General features: G+C 47.0%; 1 protein-coding gene across 1 annotated transcript; it reads right to left on the minus strand.

The window, feature by feature from the left end:
- Window positions 1–2,078: 2,078 nt before the first annotated feature.
- Window positions 2,079–19,973, minus strand: Csrp3 (cysteine and glycine rich protein 3). The gene is made up of 6 exons (XM_051148607.1): window positions 19,819–19,973; window positions 10,730–10,866; window positions 5,940–6,108; window positions 4,213–4,345; window positions 3,710–3,803; window positions 2,079–2,405 (listed from the first exon to the last, which is right to left on the minus strand). The coding sequence occupies exons 2-6, from the start codon at window positions 10,839–10,841 to the stop codon at window positions 2,329–2,331; spliced, it is 585 nt and encodes a 194-aa protein (XP_051004564.1). The 5' UTR covers window positions 10,842–10,866; window positions 19,819–19,973; the 3' UTR covers window positions 2,079–2,328.
- Between the last annotated feature and the right edge of the window lie 316 nt (window positions 19,974–20,289).

Consider the following 20,289-nt stretch of genomic DNA (forward strand, 5'->3'; position numbering starts at 1 on the left):
CCCATTCGCTGAACCCCGTTATCCGTCCCAGACAGTAACAAAGGAGTCTGGGAAATGTAGCAGGCTTGGGTACACAGGAAGTAGAGAGCTGCAGTGCCCACCATGAGGTTCTTCTTAAGTTTCTTCATTGCATGTCTTTCACTTCTAGCTCATTCTATGTTTTGTCTGGCTTCTGTTCTCTTCCACTGCATTCAACAAACGCTTATGGAGTGCCTTTGATTTGTTCAGTGTTATAAATGAATAACAAGGATGCAAGTGGAAACTCAAAATTCGGTGCAAGGAGATTGAATACCGGCTCTGCAAGTACAGAGGTGGGTGCACTTGCTTAGGTACTTAGAAAAAGTACTTTGTAAAGCATTTGGCTTGGGCTGTGATGGATGAGCGTTTACCAAATTAAGGAGTTAGGTTAAGGAATAAAGATGGGGGGGCGGGGTTGGAGGTTCCATTTTCCAGGAATTTCTACCTGAAAGAAGAGCATCAGCAAGGAATGGTGGGAAGAGGGTACTGGCATTTTACCTCTGAGTGTAGCTGGAGCTTGTGCGGAGGCTAAGCTGGAGGGCCAGACCGAGGCTAGCTTGTTATGGTCTTCTACTGGGTGGAATTGCCTCACCGGAGTTTACATGTTAAGTCCTCATGTCTCATCCCTCAGAATATGACTACATTTGAAGACTGTTTAAAGAAGTAATTAGGTTTAGAGCAGTTCGTATGGATAGGCCTTGATTCACTCTGGTGTCCTAAAAGTTAAAAGCCGTCTGTAGGGGCATAGGCACACTGGGTTGTAAGACTGTGGGAAAACACCAGGTTGCCTGGATAGGCTCAGGAATGAGACTAAAAGAGGCCAACTATGTTGGCCATGGACTCTCAGCTTTCAAAATAGGTGAGTTTTTCGTTTGGTTGAACCACCCGGTCTGTTGTACCTTCTTACAGCAGCCCTCGTGAACTAATAAACAGACCAGAAGGGAGTAGAGAAATATGTGTTCTAGAAGTACCCTTGAGTCAGAAGCAAAGGGGCTTGAGGAGTGGGGCGAGAGGATAAGAGACAGGGCAAAGCTAATGGGTGACAGAGTTTAGCTTCTGTCTCCAGGGTATGTATACGTGGTGGGGCTGGTATCTGGAATGCAGCAGAGAAAGAAGAGGTTATGTTGTCCTGTGGTTATGGCTGACTCTGGGGCAAGCCTGGAGTCTATGACAAGCCAAAGTACTGTATTGCTCTTAAAATCCACACAGGACATTGTCCAAGGCAGCACATAAACTAAATGACTGCTTGGTGGTGGTGGTTTTGTTGTTGTTGTTTTGGTTTTGGGATTTTGTTTTGTTTTTTGAGACAGGGTCTCCTATGTAGCGCTGGTTGTCCTGGAACTCTCTCTGTACACCAGGCTGGCCTCAAACTCAAAGATGTGCTGCCTCTACTTCCCAAGGGCTAGGATTAAAGCTGTGTGCCACCACCACCCTGAAATGATTGCTTGTTTTTAAAAAAATAGCCTTTCTTGGAACTTGGAGCATAGAGAAACTGATGGTCTTGCCTAGTGTTCATAGCTTTTATCACGAGATTTTTATTTTTATATTTGATTTTTCCAAGCAGTTAAAGGAATTACAAAGGGGTGGGGAAAACAGTATGGTTGCTTAAAGAAGATACAAACTTTCAAGCCACCAAAGAGGCAGAGAAAGGCCTGTCTAATTGGCTGTGTTTCATTATTGAGGGCAGCAACTTGAAGTAAAAGAAGTTTTTAAGAAAATTACTAAGCTCCAAGGAATTGTGGAATAAGAGAAAATTATCCTCCTGGCCAAGCTTTGTTGTTATTTCTCAGTTTCCACAATTTTGCACATCCCATGGCAGGGCAAAAGGATCAGCCTTTTAGTCATCGTATTAGTTTTGATTTTCCTCATATGATCTGCTTTAATATTCTGTCTTTTCTCAGACCTCCTGTTTTCTCTGCCCTTGGTTATGAAGAAGATGCTCCTGTACCAGACTCTCTCTCTCTCTCTCTCTCTCTCTCTCTCTCTCTCTCTCTCTCTCCCCTCCCTCCCTCCCTCCTTCCCTTCCCCCTTCTCCCCTTCCCCTCTGCAAAGAAGGCAGATAGACAGCACCACTAAAATATTTATTGCTTCTACCACCCCAAGAATAGTAAATAATGAAGTGTCTGTTGCAGATTACATTTCCAGTGTTTTCTTCCAAAGTTCTCTTGTTACTTTGGTGCAGCCTGTGACTGCTCCTGAATACAAATGCTGTCCAGCTACAAAAGAGGCCGTTTGGGGCAAACTCTGTAATGTTCTTGGGGTTACTGGGCACTGCCGTTGGCTGGCAGGGTTGTGAGGAAGCACGCCTTTTCACTCTTTCTTTTCCGCTTGCTGGGTAAGGCCTCCGAACCCAATGCCTGTGGGGCCAAAATTTTTGGCATAGCAAACTGTGAACCAGAAGATGAGAGAGAATGTATGGATTAGCATTGCTATTCTAGATCCTGCCTGAACACCATCCTTTTTAACTTTTAGTGAAACAAAGCGGTCCTTAAATTTGCTGAGAATCTTTGTTTATATGTCTTTGCACCTCACCGTGTTACATGACACTTTCTTGTAAGGTAGTCCACATAAGTCAGCTGGAATCTCTGGCCCTGCCGTGCCCACCAGGCACTCAGAAGTGCTTGCACTTCCTGTGATATACTGTAATGTCCTTCCTAGGAGGTTGCTCTCCCCTGTTCCTGGAATGCCCCTTTCCAAGACTGCATCACTCCTGGAGCCCAGAGGACTGACTGTCTTTAGAATCACCCCCAGTGGTTGCTTTCCTCTGTGGAAGGCCTATATCTCTGCTGCCTGTCAGACGAAGCGAATTCCATGGGGAAGGTTTTGGCAATCTGTGGTCTTTGCGTCTGTTTGAGACACTGGTACATCCCTGTCTGGAGCTGCTATCTATTTGTTTCATCCTGCCAAGTGTGGAGATTACAGGTCTGTGCTACCACACCCGGTACCTAGTCTCAATTAGCAATTGCTCTTGACTACCCCACCTCTCACATACTCCCCGTCTCTCTCTCTCCACCGCAAGCATTTGAAGCTTCTTGAACACCACCATTAGGTGATGAAGTTGCTGCTCTGAGCCGCAGAATAGAGATGGCTGCAGGGCTCAGGACATATTGCTCCCTAGTGTGCTCTTTCTTTTTTTGGCAGGGTGCAAGGTGTGTAGCTGGGGTTCACCATATCTACACAGGACCATGGAATTTTGGAAGCAGCTAAGAGGCAGAGCTGCAAAGATCAGGACAAAAGACAGTTCTGTCCGTTTGGTTGCTAAGTGACTTGCAATATCAGAAGCAGATGTCAGGAAGAGAAAGGGAGGCATCCAGATGAGGCCGGGATGATCTTCCCCTCAGCCAGACACCAGCATCTGCCTACCACAACAAGAGAGATGTTTGGCTTTTCAGGACTAATCCTGTTTGTCTAGGCCTAAGGCAGGACTCTGTTCTTCCTCATCTCCCTTCTGGGTACCTGTAGTTCCAAACCCCTGAGCAACTGCAAACTTCCAGTGGGGAAGGCCAGAGCTGGGGGTCAGTGGCTATACCATCTCCCTTAGGCAGTATTGCTCCCTTCCAAGAGCCCAAACTGCCAAGCTGAGTAGCCTTACTCCAAGCAGACATAGGTAGGCCTCTAAGCATGGCACAGTACCCCCCCCCCCAAGGCCTTTGGGAAAGCAGGCTTCAAGAAAGTTTGGGCAACCGCTTACCTTTGCAATACAGCTCCCCGTCCTTGTCAGTGACGTTTGTGGACTCCAGGCTCTTCCCACAGATGGCGCAGCGGAAGCAGGTCTTGTGCCAAGGCTGGGAGTCACAAGACAGTTATTTATCAGGGAGGCAAGTGTCACATTGTAGTTCCACTGACCAACAGCACACAAAGCAGTGCCCTTGCTGTCCTTTCTCTTATGTAAACGGGTCCTCAACTAATAATGCCAGGGGTTCCAGGAAAATGCGATGCAATGCCTTTAGGCAGCAGTTCTTAGAACTAGTACATTCCTTCTTACTGTGACAAACTGCACTAGTTGTAGTTCTCAAAGGGCACTAGGTAACAGTCACAAAATTGGGAAATGGTGGGCATGTGTGGTTTCCAGACAAGTTGTGGGAGCTAAGGAGGATGAAGGGGTTAGGTCTCCCCCACAGTCCCCACTCTCACATCTCCCCCGAATCCTGTGGAGTTGAGGATCTGCTATTCGGCTCGCCCGGACATGCTCACCTTGCCACCTCCCATAACCTTCTCAGCAGCATATACCGACTTCCCGCATCGTGGGCACTTCTCTGATTCTCCAAACTTGGCAGAGAACTTGGAAGGGTTGCAGGTGGTGGCTGCGCGTGCCGGCTTTGGGGACCTGGTAGACACATAAACGAAGACTTCCCTTGGCACACAGTATGAAAGTTCACATGACACTCCTCACTCCACTGTGCCCCTTTCATCTGGAAAACGGGGGCAATCGTGGGGCCTGTCTCCGTTGCTGAGAGGGTTAAGTATGACGGTTGTGTTAAAGCACTGAGCACAGGCCCTGTTGGTGTGGATTGGCAAACGTGTGTTGGCTCTAACGGTTTTCCGCCTTTGCCTTCACACTTCAGTGAGTGTTCTGTGCACACTCATGCAGCGTCGTTGTGCTGTTACTGGTCTGTTGTTTTTTTTTGTTTGTTTTGTTTTTTTTTTTCCCCTACAGATTTTTTGGAGCTATCATGAGGCCAGCTGATTATCTGAGTGGTGAAAACTGTAGGACGAGACTGATACACACCTTATTATTACAAATTGCCCCTTGTCATTCACCCCAAAGTCACCCGTCCCCTTGAGAGCAGTATCAGAAATAGAGGCAAAGACTTGGCTCCTTGCATTCTTAGTCTTCGATGTTCCCTTGTGCTTGGCATCTCCTGAGCCTTCCCAGTGTCTGAAGTGGACATGGACATGGGAAAAGAGGGGGCACCAGACAGTGGTAAGACAAGGCGCCTCCTGCTGGTAGAGCTAGGAAACAAACCCAGGGCTCCAGAGGCTTTAAATAACGCAAGGTCAAGCAGCAGCGTGCAGTTGGCATCACCTCCCTGTCTTTAACAGGTCTCCAGCTGGCATGGAGAGTGATGAGAAGGAATAAAGAAAAGGCCCCTAGTAAACATGTGAGCACACATCCCTCGACTTTTCCAGCCAGGCTCTGTGCTGGATGACTCTCTTCTTAAGGGACCAAAATGGTAAACTGCTCTCCGAGGGACTCTCAGTTCAGCTGGTCTTTCTGGCCAGTCACCGCAGGGCTGAGCACAGACAGATACCAGCTGGCCAGACAGCAGCTGTGGACCAGCCGCCATCAGACTGTTTTCCATTCTGGCTCATGGTCAGTGGTGAGCAACATTGAAACCGGGGGAGCAGGCTGAGCTGGCAGTGGCTATTGTGATTTCCTACACCCTTAGGATTGTGTTTGTGAACATCAGTACCGTATAGGCGTCGGGCAGCCGAGGAGACCCACAAAACCACATTAATTGATTATTTCCTTCAGAGGCTCATCCCCAGACCCTTCCCTTTGCGCTGCAGACGTTACTCATTTTACACCCTAAGAAAGAAATCTTTAATGACAAAGCACACAGAGGACAGCCATTGCTTTCCATTGCCAAATCACACATCCGTGTGATTTACACAGAAGCTCTCAAAGGGTAAGAAAAGGTCAAATAATGGAACATCTGTACATTCTTGGTTTTCTCTTGACATGCAAACGGAGGACCATCATGTAAAAGTAATTGCCCTTTAGAAAGGCGGATAATTTAAGGGAAGTCTTCAGAGAGACAACACATTGTTAGCACTTGGTCAGAGTGAATATTTCTATTGTTGGCAAGTCAACAATAGAGTCCATTCTCCACTTCCAGAAAATGTTGCTATGGGAACAGACTGAACTGTCTTGATAATTGGAGACTAGCAGAGAAGGAAGAAGCATGGCAGGAACTTACTGTTGGAACTGCAGGCCAAGGTGCTCGCCCGTGTCCGTGCTGAGGCAGCCAGCGCCTTGTCCAAACCCGATCCCCTTGGGGCCGTACCTGCGCCCATAGCAGACCTTACAGTAGATCTCCGACTCGTGAGCTGCCACAGTGGTGCTGTCCAGAGCCTTCCTGCAGGCCACTGCAGAAGAAAGGAGGTTAGGCTTGACTTCTCGCCATCTCTCTCATCTGCACCTGATGCTGTGTGTTCAGAGCCCCAGGCCAAGAACACGGCTGTGATTTGTGGCACACACAGAGCATCTGGTCCCAAGAGCCTCCTGGTTTTGCAGATGAGGGAAGGGGCTCAGAGAAGCGAAGTGTCACGTTTGGCGTACTACCCAGCTAGAAGAGGTAGAAGTCAGCACTGCAACCAAGTATGTAGTCTTGGACCTGATAGCAACAGCGTTCCTAAGCAACTAATAAATCGTGCTGAATGGCATCACAGGAGTTGGGGGTTGGAGGCCAAGGTGTGTGATTGTTTGTGGGGTTTTGTTTGTTTGTTTGTTTTGGGGCTTTACGGGGGTTGGGTTTTTTTGGTTGGGTGGTTGGTTGGTTTTTGTTTTTGGCGGGGTTTTTTGTTTTTTGTTTGTGTTTTGTTTGGTCTTTGGAGACAGGGTTTCTTTGTGTAGTAGCCTCGGCTACCCTAGAACTGACTCAGTAGATCAAACTGGCTTTCAGCTCACAGAGATCCGCCTGACTCTGCCTCTGCCTCCCGAGTGCTGGGATTAAAGACATGCACCACCACTGCCCTTCGTCAGAGTTTTTGAAGAGCATATTGATATTGTGTCCAGTTCTGGACTCGGGATGGGGCAAAAGGGACACAAGTGGCTCACTGGTCCTTTTAGTCTCCCATTGGCTCAGGCTGCCTCGCTGTTGTATACTACTTAACTTACCTCGTGGCATCTGTCCCCAAATGTAAGGTAACTAAATCAAAAGACAAAGTGTACAGAAAGTCTTGTTTTTCAAACTTGAAAAGACTTTATGCATGCATTCGTGTGTGTGTGTGTGTGTGTCTGTGTTTGTGTGTGTGTCTGTGTATCTGTGTCTGTGTGTGCTTGAGCATATGGCTTTGGGAATTTAACCCAGGGCACAGGCAATCCTGAGGGTGGTACTTTTAAAGATATAAATTAAACTGTCAAATAATCTTACACTATTTAATAACACAACAACATATTGATTTGGATATGCCGTTTGTTCCTAATCTCCCACAAACTCAGGGATCCCATTCTTTCTTTGCATCCTACCTTGCAACCACTCACTTTTGGGACAGCTGACTGTAGCTAGCTTCCCTGATCAGCTCGTGTTCACTTAGGTCTGTGTCTGAGCCCGTGACAGGAAGCCCACCCTTGTTTGGTCCCTGACCAGGAGGCTACAGCTCCACACACAGAAATGAGTTCAACACACAGAGCTATGACCTACCATAACACTAAGGCAATGGAGAGTGTAAGGAATTTCCACAACTTAACAAAACACTGTAGTGCTTTGCAATAATGACCCTCAAGTGTTTATAGTGATAATCTCTAAATGAGATCATGACCTCAGAAATAATAAAACATGTACATTCAATTTATTTGTTTCTTTAAAAAAAGAAAAGCAGTTGTACCAAATGATCTTTATAATCAATCTGGCATAGATAAGGTTGTTGCAAGTCGATATGCCTTTCTGAAGTGGCATTTTGTTGTTAAAAAAGAAAGTAATTGAAACAGGCATAAAAGAAGAAGCTGAGGTTATGAATGAAGTAGAATGGGCCAGAGGCTAGTGGTTGTGGAGCTTGAAAAATGGGGGTATGGGAGAGAATTTATTCAAGTTTCTATAGGCTAAAAATTCTGTGCTCCTCAGTGGGAGAGGATGTGCCTAATCTTGCAGCAACTTAATGTGCCAAAAAGGGTTGGTAGCTATGGGAGACTCCCCCCATCTCTGAAGAGAAGAAGTGGTGAAAATGGGGGAAGGGTAAATGAGAGAGGGACTGGGAGAGAAGGGGCTGCAATCAGGATGTAAAGTGAATAAATAAATATTTTTTTAATACTTTGCTTTAAAAAAAAAAGTCATTGAGAGAGTGTCCAATAGCATGAGAGACTTGAAAATGCTCTGAATAGGAGAACACATTTTTCTTTGAAGAATAATTTAAGGGAGATGCCTTACACTGGGCGTGAAAGGTAGAAACCCGTGTCTGGCCTTGTTGCCCTCAGTCAGCACCCTCCACAGTTGCTAGCATATCTGCTGATGGCTTATGGGCTGAATTCCAGAGGACTTTAATATCTCCAGACCCCGTGCAAAGGTCCAGTGAGTGACTGGCTGAGTGAATGTACTTGTCATCAGATATCAGTGACTTCCTTTGCTAGGCAGCAGTGAGTTCCAGAGCTGTGGTTGACCTCAGTTCTCACTCCCAGCTCACCATGACAGCTAGTGACGAATACAGCACAAGTCTTAGCCAATGCTGGCTTCCAAAGAGCTTTTTAGTGTGTGTCTGTGTGTGTGTGTGTGTGTGTGTGTGTGTGTGTGTGTGTGTGTGTGTGTGTGTTAGCATGTGAGAGGAAGGCAGAGGATAACTTGTAGGAAGGAATTATTTCTCTCCCATATGAGTCCCAGGAACTGAACTCAGGTCATCAGGTTTGGCTGCAAACACCTTTACCCACTGAGCCATCCTGCCAGCCCCTGAAAAACATTTGTACACAGTAGTAGACAACTGTGCTGTCCATTAGCATGGCAACCAGCCATGGTTGATATGCTGATATGCTCACAAAATCATACCCAACTTCAAGCAGTACAAATGCTAAAGGAATGTAAAATATCTCATGAGTAATGAGACTTATATAATGGGTTTAGGTCATGCATATTGTGCTCAATGAGATAGTTCAAAACTGATTTTACCTAGTCTCTTATTGGTATGCTTGTAAGGTAATGAGTGCTATGGAATGTTACATACATGGTTTACATTATGGGTACTAGGTTTACAGGATGAGTACTGTGGAATATACATTTTTTTTGATAGACTGATATGGAGGGCTCAGTCAGTGCTAGAACTTATCTAGAAGTCAGAACAACACTGGTGGGATGAACTGAGGTGGAGCTGCCCCTCTGAGCCGTGTTTCCTATCAGCAGAAGCTTGGCTGGCGTCTAGGAAGCCTCTTGGAGATGATGGAGAAAAGTGTGCCTCTTCCCAGAGGCCCTGCCCACACAGCTGAAGCCCACACTGCTCCTCTTCCATCCCACCCATGGCCTAAGCCAAAGGAGATCACTGCCAAGTGCTCAAACCCTTCTCCTGTGGCTCCACTGAGCACAGCCAGCGTCTTCCACTGGGCAGTCAAGACAACCCCCAGAGGGAAGCTTCCATCTACTCCCTGCACAGGCATCAAAGTTAATTAATAAAAGCAAGACAAAGCCAGGAAGGCTACATTTCCAGGTATAGGACCCAAGTTTTCTCCTATAAGGAACCATGGGGGAAACCCCTCTTCATCTTATGGATAGAGAAACTGAGGCCCACTGTGGCTAAACAACTCCCATGTTACATAGCAATTGGAAAAACCTAGACTCAAAGCTTCCTTCTTGTTTAATTCCAGTATTCTTTCCAATTCTATTCACTTTAAAGAACACTGGCCATGTTTAGAAAAACATCAAAGGCTTGCAGAATTCTGGATAGTTCTAGATAGTTGTAAATACACAATGGTGACAATGAGGGAGGGATAAGACGACTTAACAGATAATTCCCCATCACTAAACCCCAAAGCATCAGTAAGTTTGACAACCTAATCACCCAGAACAGTCCTCTTCCTCTTTTTCCTCTATAAATATGTTTGCTGAGGAGGGGAGAGACCATGAAACTTCAGCAGAGAAAATAACGTGTCGCTGTTTGTGACAGATACGGTAGGAGTATGTAATTCTGAGCCCTCACGTTAGTTAGGAGCTGGAGCACTGAAGTTCTGTTTGCTACTGCTAGAGTGGGGCAGAAGGATGAGGATTGATCCAGCTAGCGGATACTGAACAAAGCTAACACGTGAGAATCACGGTAGCCTAGAAGCAGGCGTCGTGAGGGGCCATCCCAAAGCCATGGCCCATTTCTCCCAGAAAAAGGACTAAGTACAAGGAAACTTCAGACTGTGACATCACGGAGCACTGGAGTGGGAGTCTGAAAGTGCCAGGTGTAGCCCCTCGCTCTGCTTGCAGGTGCATGCCACCTGGGATTAGAGATGAGACGTGACCAAAGTCATGTTACAGACCCTTGGGTAGATCACGGTAGCTCAGAGCTCTCTCAGTTTGGGCATTTTGTAAGTCTGTCTGGCAGCTGATAAAGAGTTCCTTCATGAAGCTCTGATACCTAAGCCGGACACTTACAGAAATGGCATGTGCTGCCCAGGGCCTGACCTCAGTCCTTTCTTAGGAAGACCAGTCACAGCTGGCTTCAGTGACAGCTGACCAGGGCCACACAAAGAGCCAGCTCTAGTTTGGCTCCAGACAACCGCTAGTTTCCTTTCTCTGCCAAGCCATACTTTGTAAATGTCACAGAGATGAGGGCCAGGCCCACTTGCCCTGACTTTGAGCTGCTGAAAGCACCTCTAAGTTGGTGTATAGCTGAGAAAGTGCTCAAGGGAGCACTGTGCCTTCTTCAAGTCAAGCCCACAGGCCGTGTTTCTCACAGCTTCCTGGCCATGTTCCTGCATGCTGCCCACACTGTGAGAACCACTGGCAGTCAGTGCTAGGATTAAATGAGAAATCAGAACCCCCACATGACAGCAGTGCCGCCCATGGGGGTCTATCTAACTCACTGCAGTGGAAACAGGTCTTGTGGAAACTCCTCCCATTGCACTGGATTTCTTCTGCGTGGTAAACCGTCTTTTCACAGGCTCCGCATTTTGCGCCTCCACCCCAGTTCGGCATGATGAGGATTCTGGCCGAGGTCAATCTAAAAGGATATAAATCAAATACCCTAGGTTTAGATGGCATTAAGGGTAAACTGACCTAGAAGTACAGTGATCTGGGGATGGCCTGATTCATCAGTCACTCATTCATTCATTCATTCATTCATTCAGCAAATGACTACGTTCTACAAATAGCTCAGACACTGGAGGCTTTGAGAAATCCATTTATTGAGTCAGCTTAGTTAAATATCAGCAACATCTGTCCCTATGTATCTCCTAGGGTTCCTGGAAGGAATAGACAGCTAGACTCAATGTACATAAAATTGTATGCTAATACTACTTTTTGTCATCTAATGTTTGAAAGTTCTCTCGTTGGAAGTGGGCTTTGTTGTTTTTAAATTAATCAATATTATCAGTATGCCTGGCTCGCAATCAATCAAGACAGACACCTGTTATATTTTTGATTAGCCTTAGTTAACCTTGGGCAGGGCAGACATTAATCCTCTAACTACTTTTCATGCTAGGACAGGTATCCCATACCTGCCCCGATCCCATGCCATCTGTTTCTAATAACTTCTACTAAGCTACCTCCCATCCATAATCCCAAATACTTGCTAATGTTCTTCATCTGTGCCGAATCTTCCATCCATGCCAGCCATGTGTTCCTCTTCCATCTAACCCATGGTGGCCTTCTCCTCTCTCTCCTCGGGTCTTTCTCCCTCTTCTCCCAGAATCCTCTCTGTCTCTCTAAGTCTGGGAACCTTAGCCACACCTATCTCATCTGCCCTGCCCAGATGGGATGGCTTCTTATTAATTAGCAACAAAGCACATCAGACCACCCCGCTACAGGGCTTGGCTTCTGAAATTGACCTGCTTTTGTCTAGCGCAACTCTCCCTTACATCTGGGAGGCGCTGCTTTGGAATGCCTCAGAGCAGGCAGCACTGGTGCCGCGAGTGGGGCCTTATGGGGTTAACTTATCCAGCTGGCAAAAATAGAGAATAGGGAAATTCTCTTGTTGAGTGTTGAGCCTCGAGTCTGTTGTTGAGGAACACCATTGCCAGCCACGCAATGTTCATATAGTTTATACAGCCATGTAGTTCTGCCTTATGGTAGCTCAGCAGTCAGGGAAGGCAGACTGCTCTCAGCAACCCTCCACATGCTATGTGCACCTAGAAGGGCTGTAGAGCTTTTCTCTATACCCATCCCACCCCCTACTTTTCTCTGGGGTGTGACAATGTCGTTTAGGGCACCAGATGGTTCAGTGCGTAAGAAGGGACTTAAGACCTCAGGGGGCTCCTGGGAAATGGTACTGTCTTGTCCCCCTGCACCTTTGGGACACATTCTGCCACACAGCCACACCTCTCTTCTCTCAGCTTTTCACTGGAGGGTAATTTCAAGAGATACTAATAAAGGGCAACCCACAATGTTCCCGGGCCAGTAAGTGCGAGGCCAAGTGTTTAGTTTCCTTAAAGCAGAGCTGAATTAAGCTGTTGATAGTCAGTAGCCTTCTGTAGCCCTGTCTTTTGCCCAGGACTTGCCTCAGCATCCTGTGGCTTTTAAGAAGCTTGACACGTCATAGTATCATGGACACTAAGCACTATCAAGCCACTCTAAGAGGCTGTCCTGGCCTTCCCTTTCAGTTCTGGGAAGACAGTTGCCTTCTTATAATGGTTGCGATTAGCACTAAGCCCTCTTGGGTCAGCTCTCCGGGTGGAGTCTCCCAGTCTCAATAACAATGACAGTTTTTGCTAAGAAACAGAAGGTAAACAGAAAACAGACCACTGAACCTGACACTGGACTGAAGAAGGGACTGTCCCTATCTGAGCATCCCTTGAAGTGCCTGTTCCTTCAGAGGTCATCTTAAACAGCCTGTGCTTCCTCTCTGCCTTCTCTGTTTGTTTAGAAAAAAGAAATTAGGAAACAACTTCAAAAGAAGGAAACATTCTGTAGATGTTTCTATTCTGCCATTCAGTGTATTCAGTGGAATGAAAGAGTGAAGTGAGTCAAATCTGCATTTACTCACTCACTCACCCACTCACTGTGTGCTTACTACCTGCCTGTCTGGTACACTGTACTGGATGCTAAGTAGTGGATCGAGGAGAGAACATGGAAGAATGAGTGACTGTGTCCCCGACATTGAGAAGCCCACATTCCAGTGAGGCAAGCAGACAGGAGCCAGAACACCTTGGGCCAGAGTGCTCGGTCAAGAGAACAGCAGTGAGTTGCAGGTCACAGAAGAGACCATATCCAGTGTTTAAGGGTGAGCATGGGTCCAGCAGATACAGGAAGAGGGTTGGGGAACATTTCTGGAAGATTTAAGAGTTAAGCAAGATTCCATAATAATTTCATATCTCCAAAAAGAGCCTAAGAAGTTCTATTGGATTCCATTCAAACTGCAGACTCTTGGGTTAGAATGAATTTTGAAAACTGTATGGCATAGTCATTCTTAGCCAAGGTGGCTACATAAAAAGCAAAGATCTAGGGTTAATTCTTAGCTAACGTCTTTTTCCCGGATCCATTCTTCCCTTATAAAAGATAATACATTTTCTAGAAAAGAGTGGAATCACACAATTTTGTTTATGGTCATTTTGATCTTCAGTTTCAACGCAATACGAGCAGGAGAAATGGAGTATGTCTCACCTGAGAACATGACAGTGACCTTCATGATGTGGAAACTGTCAGTGAAAACAACCTCAGGTCAGATTTCTCATTTCCCATTGTCAGTGATTTCATCAGCATGCCCCCAGAAAGTTTAGCGGGAGACGGAGATGCCGTGTGTGTGTGTGTGTGTGTGCGCGCGCGCGCGTGTGCGCGTGCGTGTGTGTGTGTGTGTGTGAACATATATACATATCCTCAAGCATTTTTCCATGTGTGTATGTGTGAACATACATACATATTCTCATGCATTTTCTGCCTGTGTGTGTGAACATATAAACATATTCTCGTGCATTTTCCGTGTGTGTGTGTGTGTGTGTGAACATATAGTCATATTGACATATTCTCATGCATTTTCCTAGGCTGACTTTTCAAACTGAGGGCAGTATTATCTATAATACCTCCTCACCAGCTAATGGATCTCAACAACCTTGTTAGTGAGAGATCATAGCTCTGTGCCGTCCATATATCAGGATTCAAAACCCAAAGCAGAAATATACAGCGACTCACTTAATAAATGTGCATTCCTTCCTGGAGAAGGGAAAACAGCAATGGAGGCTATGCAAGGGAAGTGCCTTCCATTTCCTCCTCCAGGGCTCACAGGTCAGAAGGTAGCAGTCTTGGAACATGTCCTGAATCAGAATGCATGGGTTCTGATTGTCACTTATCACTTGAACTTGCAGAAAATAAATGTTAACGTCCTCTTGTGCACAGGACCCTTGTGAAGGTCATGGACAGATGGTGGGGATTTAAAGCAGTATTGAGCTATACTGAGGCAAATGTGATTATTTTCTTTACTGCAGGCAACTCAAAGACCACCCCTGTGCTAATCAAGTCGTTGCAATTGGAAAGTACATTTAGGTCCTGGCTGACAAATGGCCTTTTTGGCTTCGGCGTTGCTTTGGAATAGCTACTTTTCAACACCCAGAGCTGGGCTTAGGGTGAGTTATTTACCTTGGCACAGTGCCAAGAGATGGGCCCATTTGTTTATCAGCGTTGCTTGGAACTGGCAAGGGTCACTGAAGGTGGGACACCAAATATAGGCTTGACTGTCAGTCAGCACTGTTTGTCAGCTAGGTCACCATCAAACCACCTGGCACCGCTTTCTGGGATTATTCCTGGGGTTGCTGTTATCATAGATAAGTCATAGGTCAGGGTCAGAAAGGGAGACAAGAATTTATAAGGATGAGGTGGAAGGTGGGGCCTGCCATACCATCTGGGAACAGACTAGACAGTCTCGGCTACCCTGATTCCGCTCAGAGATGGCCTGGCATGGCCTTCTTACTAACAGGCTATGAACGAGAATTGCCACCACATGGGAATTCTCTGGTGAATCAATGAGATTAGATCCAAATCCACAATCTATTCCTTCTAACCTCTTCAAAGCTGTGTGGTCCAGGAAGACCATTAACCTCTCTGACCTTTAGTATCCTTTCCAAAATGAGGGTTCGTTGGGCCCTGCTCAGAGGATCGCTTCTGTTCAGGCACTGCCACTCTGTAAACTGTGTGGTCCTCGGTTTCAGAATGTAAGTTTTCATTGATTCTGCTACCACTTTAAACTGTCATGTGTCCTCTGAAAATTCTAAAATAAAGCTGAACTGCTCACTGGACTGTCTTCCGAGTTCCCTTCCTTCCTCCCTTCCTCCTTTCCTTTTTCCCTCCCTCCTCCTCTTCCTCCTTCTCCTTCCTCTTTCTTTCTTTCTCTACCCACCCCCTTGCAACCATAAGACTAAAAGATGATGTTTTAGGGCAAAGCAGGGTAGACAAAAATAGCCACATAGTGATTGTGTTAATTCTTCTTAGAGGTCCATTTAAAAATCTTGGAGAGATGCTTAAGCCAAGACTTGGAACCGAGACCCCCAACAGCTAAGAGAGGTGCTGGCTTGCACGCTAATTCTAAAAAGAGGCCTCCTCGAGATGAGCTGAACTGTCCACACTAGCTGAGACAGAGTTCTCCCAGAACCCCTGTCTGGGCTTTGTGATAATTAGAGTTAGTACTATCTCAGCCACAACTACTGAAGCAAATGGTTCTTGAGCACAACCAGGCACCATGGTAACTCATGACCTTCCAGCCAGATGCTTTTCAGGTAAGGAAATGTGAACACTTAGGGAATTTACATCCGTGTCCTAGATCACATGCTTAGCCTGGCTGGAACTCCTCTGACTCCAGAGCTGTTTCCCCATACTAGTATTGGCCACTGTTCGTGTTTACAATAGATTTCATATATTATTGACAACAGCCCAACACAGTAAATTGTATTGTTCCTAAGTTTGGGGGAGGGGTGAGAAAACTATAAAGAAAGATAGATGGATCGAGTTTGGCCAAGATCACAGAGGCTGTAAGTGGGAGGAGCTGCATTTCAAAGGCTGGCTCAGTTGACCTGCATGCAAGTTTCAACTCTGGGAATATCTCTTGCAGAAGACACATGAGTGAGCATTTCCAGTGACCAAGGATCTCATCTGGTGAGAACTGAGATCCCACAGACCCATGCTCTCTTCATGGAGCATAGAAAGCAGTCACTGAAGGAGCCTTGGGGACATCCCAGGAATCAGTGGTGGGGGACATCCCAGGAATCAGTGGTGTTCAAACACAGACAGGGCTCCTCCAGAGCTGGAAGTCTTGCTCACTGTTGACTTCCATCACCCGTAGGCATGGACATTGGCATGGCTGTGATGCAGCAAAGCATCTTCTAGACTCCTTCAAGCCCTGAGACTAATTTAAGGACCTGAATGAACCAGGAGTGATCGAAGCCTCTCTTCAGAAACGCTGCTCAGCAGTTGTCTCTTCTCCAGTGCCATCTCCTCTCTTAGTTCAGCAAGGCAGACAACAGAGTATGAAAAGACCCGGGCTTTGGAAAGACCCGAAGCCATGTTCAGAACGCTAACATTCTGATCTGGGGCACATGGCTTAGACTCCTGAGCACGGTCCCATGCATGTCGAAATGAGCAGGTTTGCCCCAGAAGGGTGAAAGTACAACAGTTAGTGCACTGTGTATATTTTCTCGGTGCACCCAGGGATCCAGTGAATTTTGTTGCCTTTATATTATCATTTATATTATCATGGTGATTCCATGGCATGACTTGCTGTACAGTTTTTAAATCTATTTTTGTAAAGCAAGCAAAGCGCTCTCTCCCTCCCTCCCTCTCCCTCCCTCCCCCTTCCCCCTCCTTACCCCCTCTCTCTCACTCTCTCTCCATTGATCTTCATTTCAGACCACAAATCAATTGTCTCTAGAATCTCAGCTACCCACATGTGTCCAGCACACAGGACAGTTGCTTCCATCTCAGACTGCCTGTAGCATTGGCTGGCTTGGCCTCGGCCTGCTCTGCCTCTCTGAAGCCCTCCATAAGTTTGCCTTGCCAATCATCCTTGAGGCTTTGAAGGGAAGCCTGCCCACACAGAGTCCCTGTGGCTGATGGGAGGCATACCCTGTCTGCTCCCAGAATAGGAGTCAAGGGCAGTGGGTGGCTTCCTCCTGATCTTACGAGCCAAGTGTATACATGAAGTCTCTCCACCACCACCTTTCACAAAACTGTGGAAGCACTCATTGCTTAGAAATAGCCACGAATCTTGGCTCTCAGGCATGGTGGCCATGTGATTAGAAATACAAAATATCTGTCAGAGGCAAGAAGCACTCAGGACAGAGTGAGAGGCTGGATGGGGATGAGAAGCAGTGTGGGAACAGGCTAAGTAGAGAAAGTAGCAGGACCCAACAGGTGAACTCCAAGAGCCAGACCTGGAAAGTGGAGACAGGACCCTGGTAGATACATACCCCCAACTCTTGGGAACCAAGAGAAGAAAAACAAAGTCAACAGAGTCAAAGGTTCAAATTATGGCTCTGAATAGGCCTTAGCTTCCAAGCTTTCAATTTTGGAATCCTCTGTGGCATGGCTGACTTCTGCTCCTGGAAGCCATTCTTGGCTCTGCTCTGACCTGTGTGCTTTAAAGACCCTGTTGTATGTACCCTGATTGCATCCTGGCTCTGCTGCTTTCTGGCCACGTAATCCTGCGTGATTGCTGCAGTCCCCTGAACTTTAGTTTCTTTCCCCCAAAGAATGACATTTCCAGGACTTTCTGGGACTCTAAAGATGCTCACACTTGCTCTGAGAGAAAAGAGAGCACGTTAGCAGCATTAGATGCAGATTGCTGTGCTCCACAGTGTCCTCAGTGGAGCTCTGCACCGGCCCCTTGCTTCAGGGCTCCTAGACAAGCCCTGCATCCCTGGCCACTTCCTTCCCTGGGAGGGACGCTCCATTTTCACCTCGGCAGGTGTCCTATTTCTCTCTGGACATGACACCCAACCCTCTATGCAGTAAGTACTCCCAGAGATCTGGGCAGCATGCTTATGCTTAGAAGGCTGCCTCCTGCAGTTGTATTTCCTGTGTACCATATTCCGAGGCCTGTATCCTTCCTCTTGACAAACATATCAGTCACCTTGTGCTGGTGGTCAGCGTGTTAGCCACTCTGAGCACTGGACTGAGGTCATCATCTTGTACTTGGCTGGCCATCCTCCCTAACTCAGAGAAGGCCCTGCACCCTTGCTGAAAGGCTTCGTCTGTGCATACAGTCATGTTAACTTCATAAAGCGCTTCCCTGAATCGTATTCAGTCCACACAAATTCCCCCGCATTTTCCTGTTCCAAAGCTTGGAAGCTAAGGGCTATTCAGAGCCATGATTTGAACCTTTGACTCTGGTGACTTTGCTTTTCTTCTCATGGCTCCCAAGAGTTAGGGGTGTGCATCTACCAGGGTCCCGTCTCCACTTTCCGGGTCAGGCTCTTGGGGTTCGCCTGTTGGGTCCTGCTACTTGCTCCACTTACCCTGTCCCCACACTGCCTCTCACCCCCATCCAGCCTCTCACTCCGTCCTGAGTGCTTCTTTGCCTCTGACAGATATTTTGTATGTCCAGGCAGGGACCAAGGCGTGGCTCAGCTATACCTCTTTCTAACTGTGAGGCTGCTGACACTAAACCCAAATGAGAGTCCCAGAGCCAATTCAGGAAAAGCTACACTTTCTGGGACATAAAGCAGTTTTACACATCGTAGCTGGTTGAAAGATAAGAGCATTTTATAGTTGGGAGTGATGTGGTAATTTCATACAGATGGGCATAGCATTGCTTCACATAAGATAACCTGCCCCGCCCTCGGTCTTTGTTTTCCTAAAAACCAGCATAGCATAGCGTGTACATTCCCTTAACACTGAGTCTCCAAAGTGCACACAGACTGCCCGCATTCCCCTACCCTTGTTCATGGCTTAGGCCCCCGCCTGCCCCAGCCCTGAGCTAGGAGGCAGTCCATACCGCTTACTAACCGGCAATGTATCACACCACAGTTAAACAAAGCCCCTCCACTGGCCACCCAGCTCCTCCATGGCGGGGGCACCAGCCTGGCTGAGGGCTGGACCAGAGATTAGAGATGGCAGCTTTGATCTGCCCAGTGTTTCCACCCAGGCCATTGCTTAAAACCACTTCTCGCTCTCAGTGCCTGGATATTGAAAGGAAATCCTTGACTGAGATCTGGAGGGAACCCTAGGAGTCACCCTCACCCCAGTCAAGGAATGAATCTTCCCACTATGTAAGCTTTCAATGGATTTTCAGCATCACAGTGTCTTTGCAGGGCGGGGGGTGGGGGGGGGGCGGGAATTTGGATTAATTTTAAATGGCTAAAAGCATGCGTGTGGCTGAACATATTTGGTATGTATCTATTTTAAAGCCACAACCCTGGAACGTCAATCACGCACCCACACCTTGTAAGCAGCAAAGATCTGAGGTGGGAAAGGTTTTCTTTGGTGCTATTGTGTCTATGACACCTGCTTTGGGACTGCGTAGTACTTTAGAAAAACGTCACTATATTCGTATCAAACCCTTGAAGGACTAAGAGACCAAGACCCCAAGGGTAGGTACTTCCTTAGAGCCACCCCTCTGCTTCCTGTGTGGCAGTTCTGAGACCACAGCACGGGTCTGGACAGTGGGGGTGGGGGAGGGAGGTCATTTCACTACAACAGTGACTTTCACCCCAGATTAGTCCCTGCTCGTTGCTCTGTCTGAGAGGTTCCCAAGTTTTTGTTTGGTTTTGTTTTCAGGACGGCAGGAAGTCAAACCGAGACCTTCATACACACTCCCAAACCTCGCAATATTAATCATGCTTTTAGGAAGTTTAAAACAATTGCTAGATGCACGTATGGATCAAGCATATAACTTGACCCTCTTCATATGTAGCCAGAGTGGGTGCTGAGACTCGGATGTAAAATATACCTCCACTCTATAGGATCCCATATAGCGCCATTTGGCCACCTAGTCACTCAGCCACCCGAGCCCAAAGACTTCTTTCAATCCACTTACCTGCCTGTGTGGTCTCTGTCAGCTCAACTGAGTAAGGGGACTCTTGCTCTCTTTAAATATATAGAGGCTGTCACCAGCCTTGGCTTGTTGAAGGAAGGGCAGTGGGGAGGCTGAGGGGAGGGGGTGAATAAGACATGAGTAACACAATTGCCAAAAATAGCCCGTGACCAAAGCTCTTAGTTGTGTTGGGAGCCCTCCTGGAGAACAATATCAGTTGGGTTCTATTTTAATTGCCATTGGCCTTAGGCACCAAGGGATGCATTTGTGAAGTCCGACCAAAGACTTGCACTCAGAAGAAGGGTTTTATATTTAAATCCTTTCTGCAGCACCCCCGCCCCACCCCCGACCCAGCCTGCCTATTCTGGAAATCAGTGCACATGGTAGCTGCAAACGAATCATGAGCCATGCCTGGGAGCCCTGTGGAATTCCGAGACCCAGGTCACCGTACTTGTGAGAGGAACTCAGAGCTAA

This window comes from Acomys russatus, chromosome 7 (assembly GCF_903995435.1).
Source record: "Acomys russatus chromosome 7, mAcoRus1.1, whole genome shotgun sequence".
In the NCBI taxonomy this organism is placed as follows: Eukaryota; Metazoa; Chordata; class Mammalia; order Rodentia; family Muridae; genus Acomys; species Acomys russatus.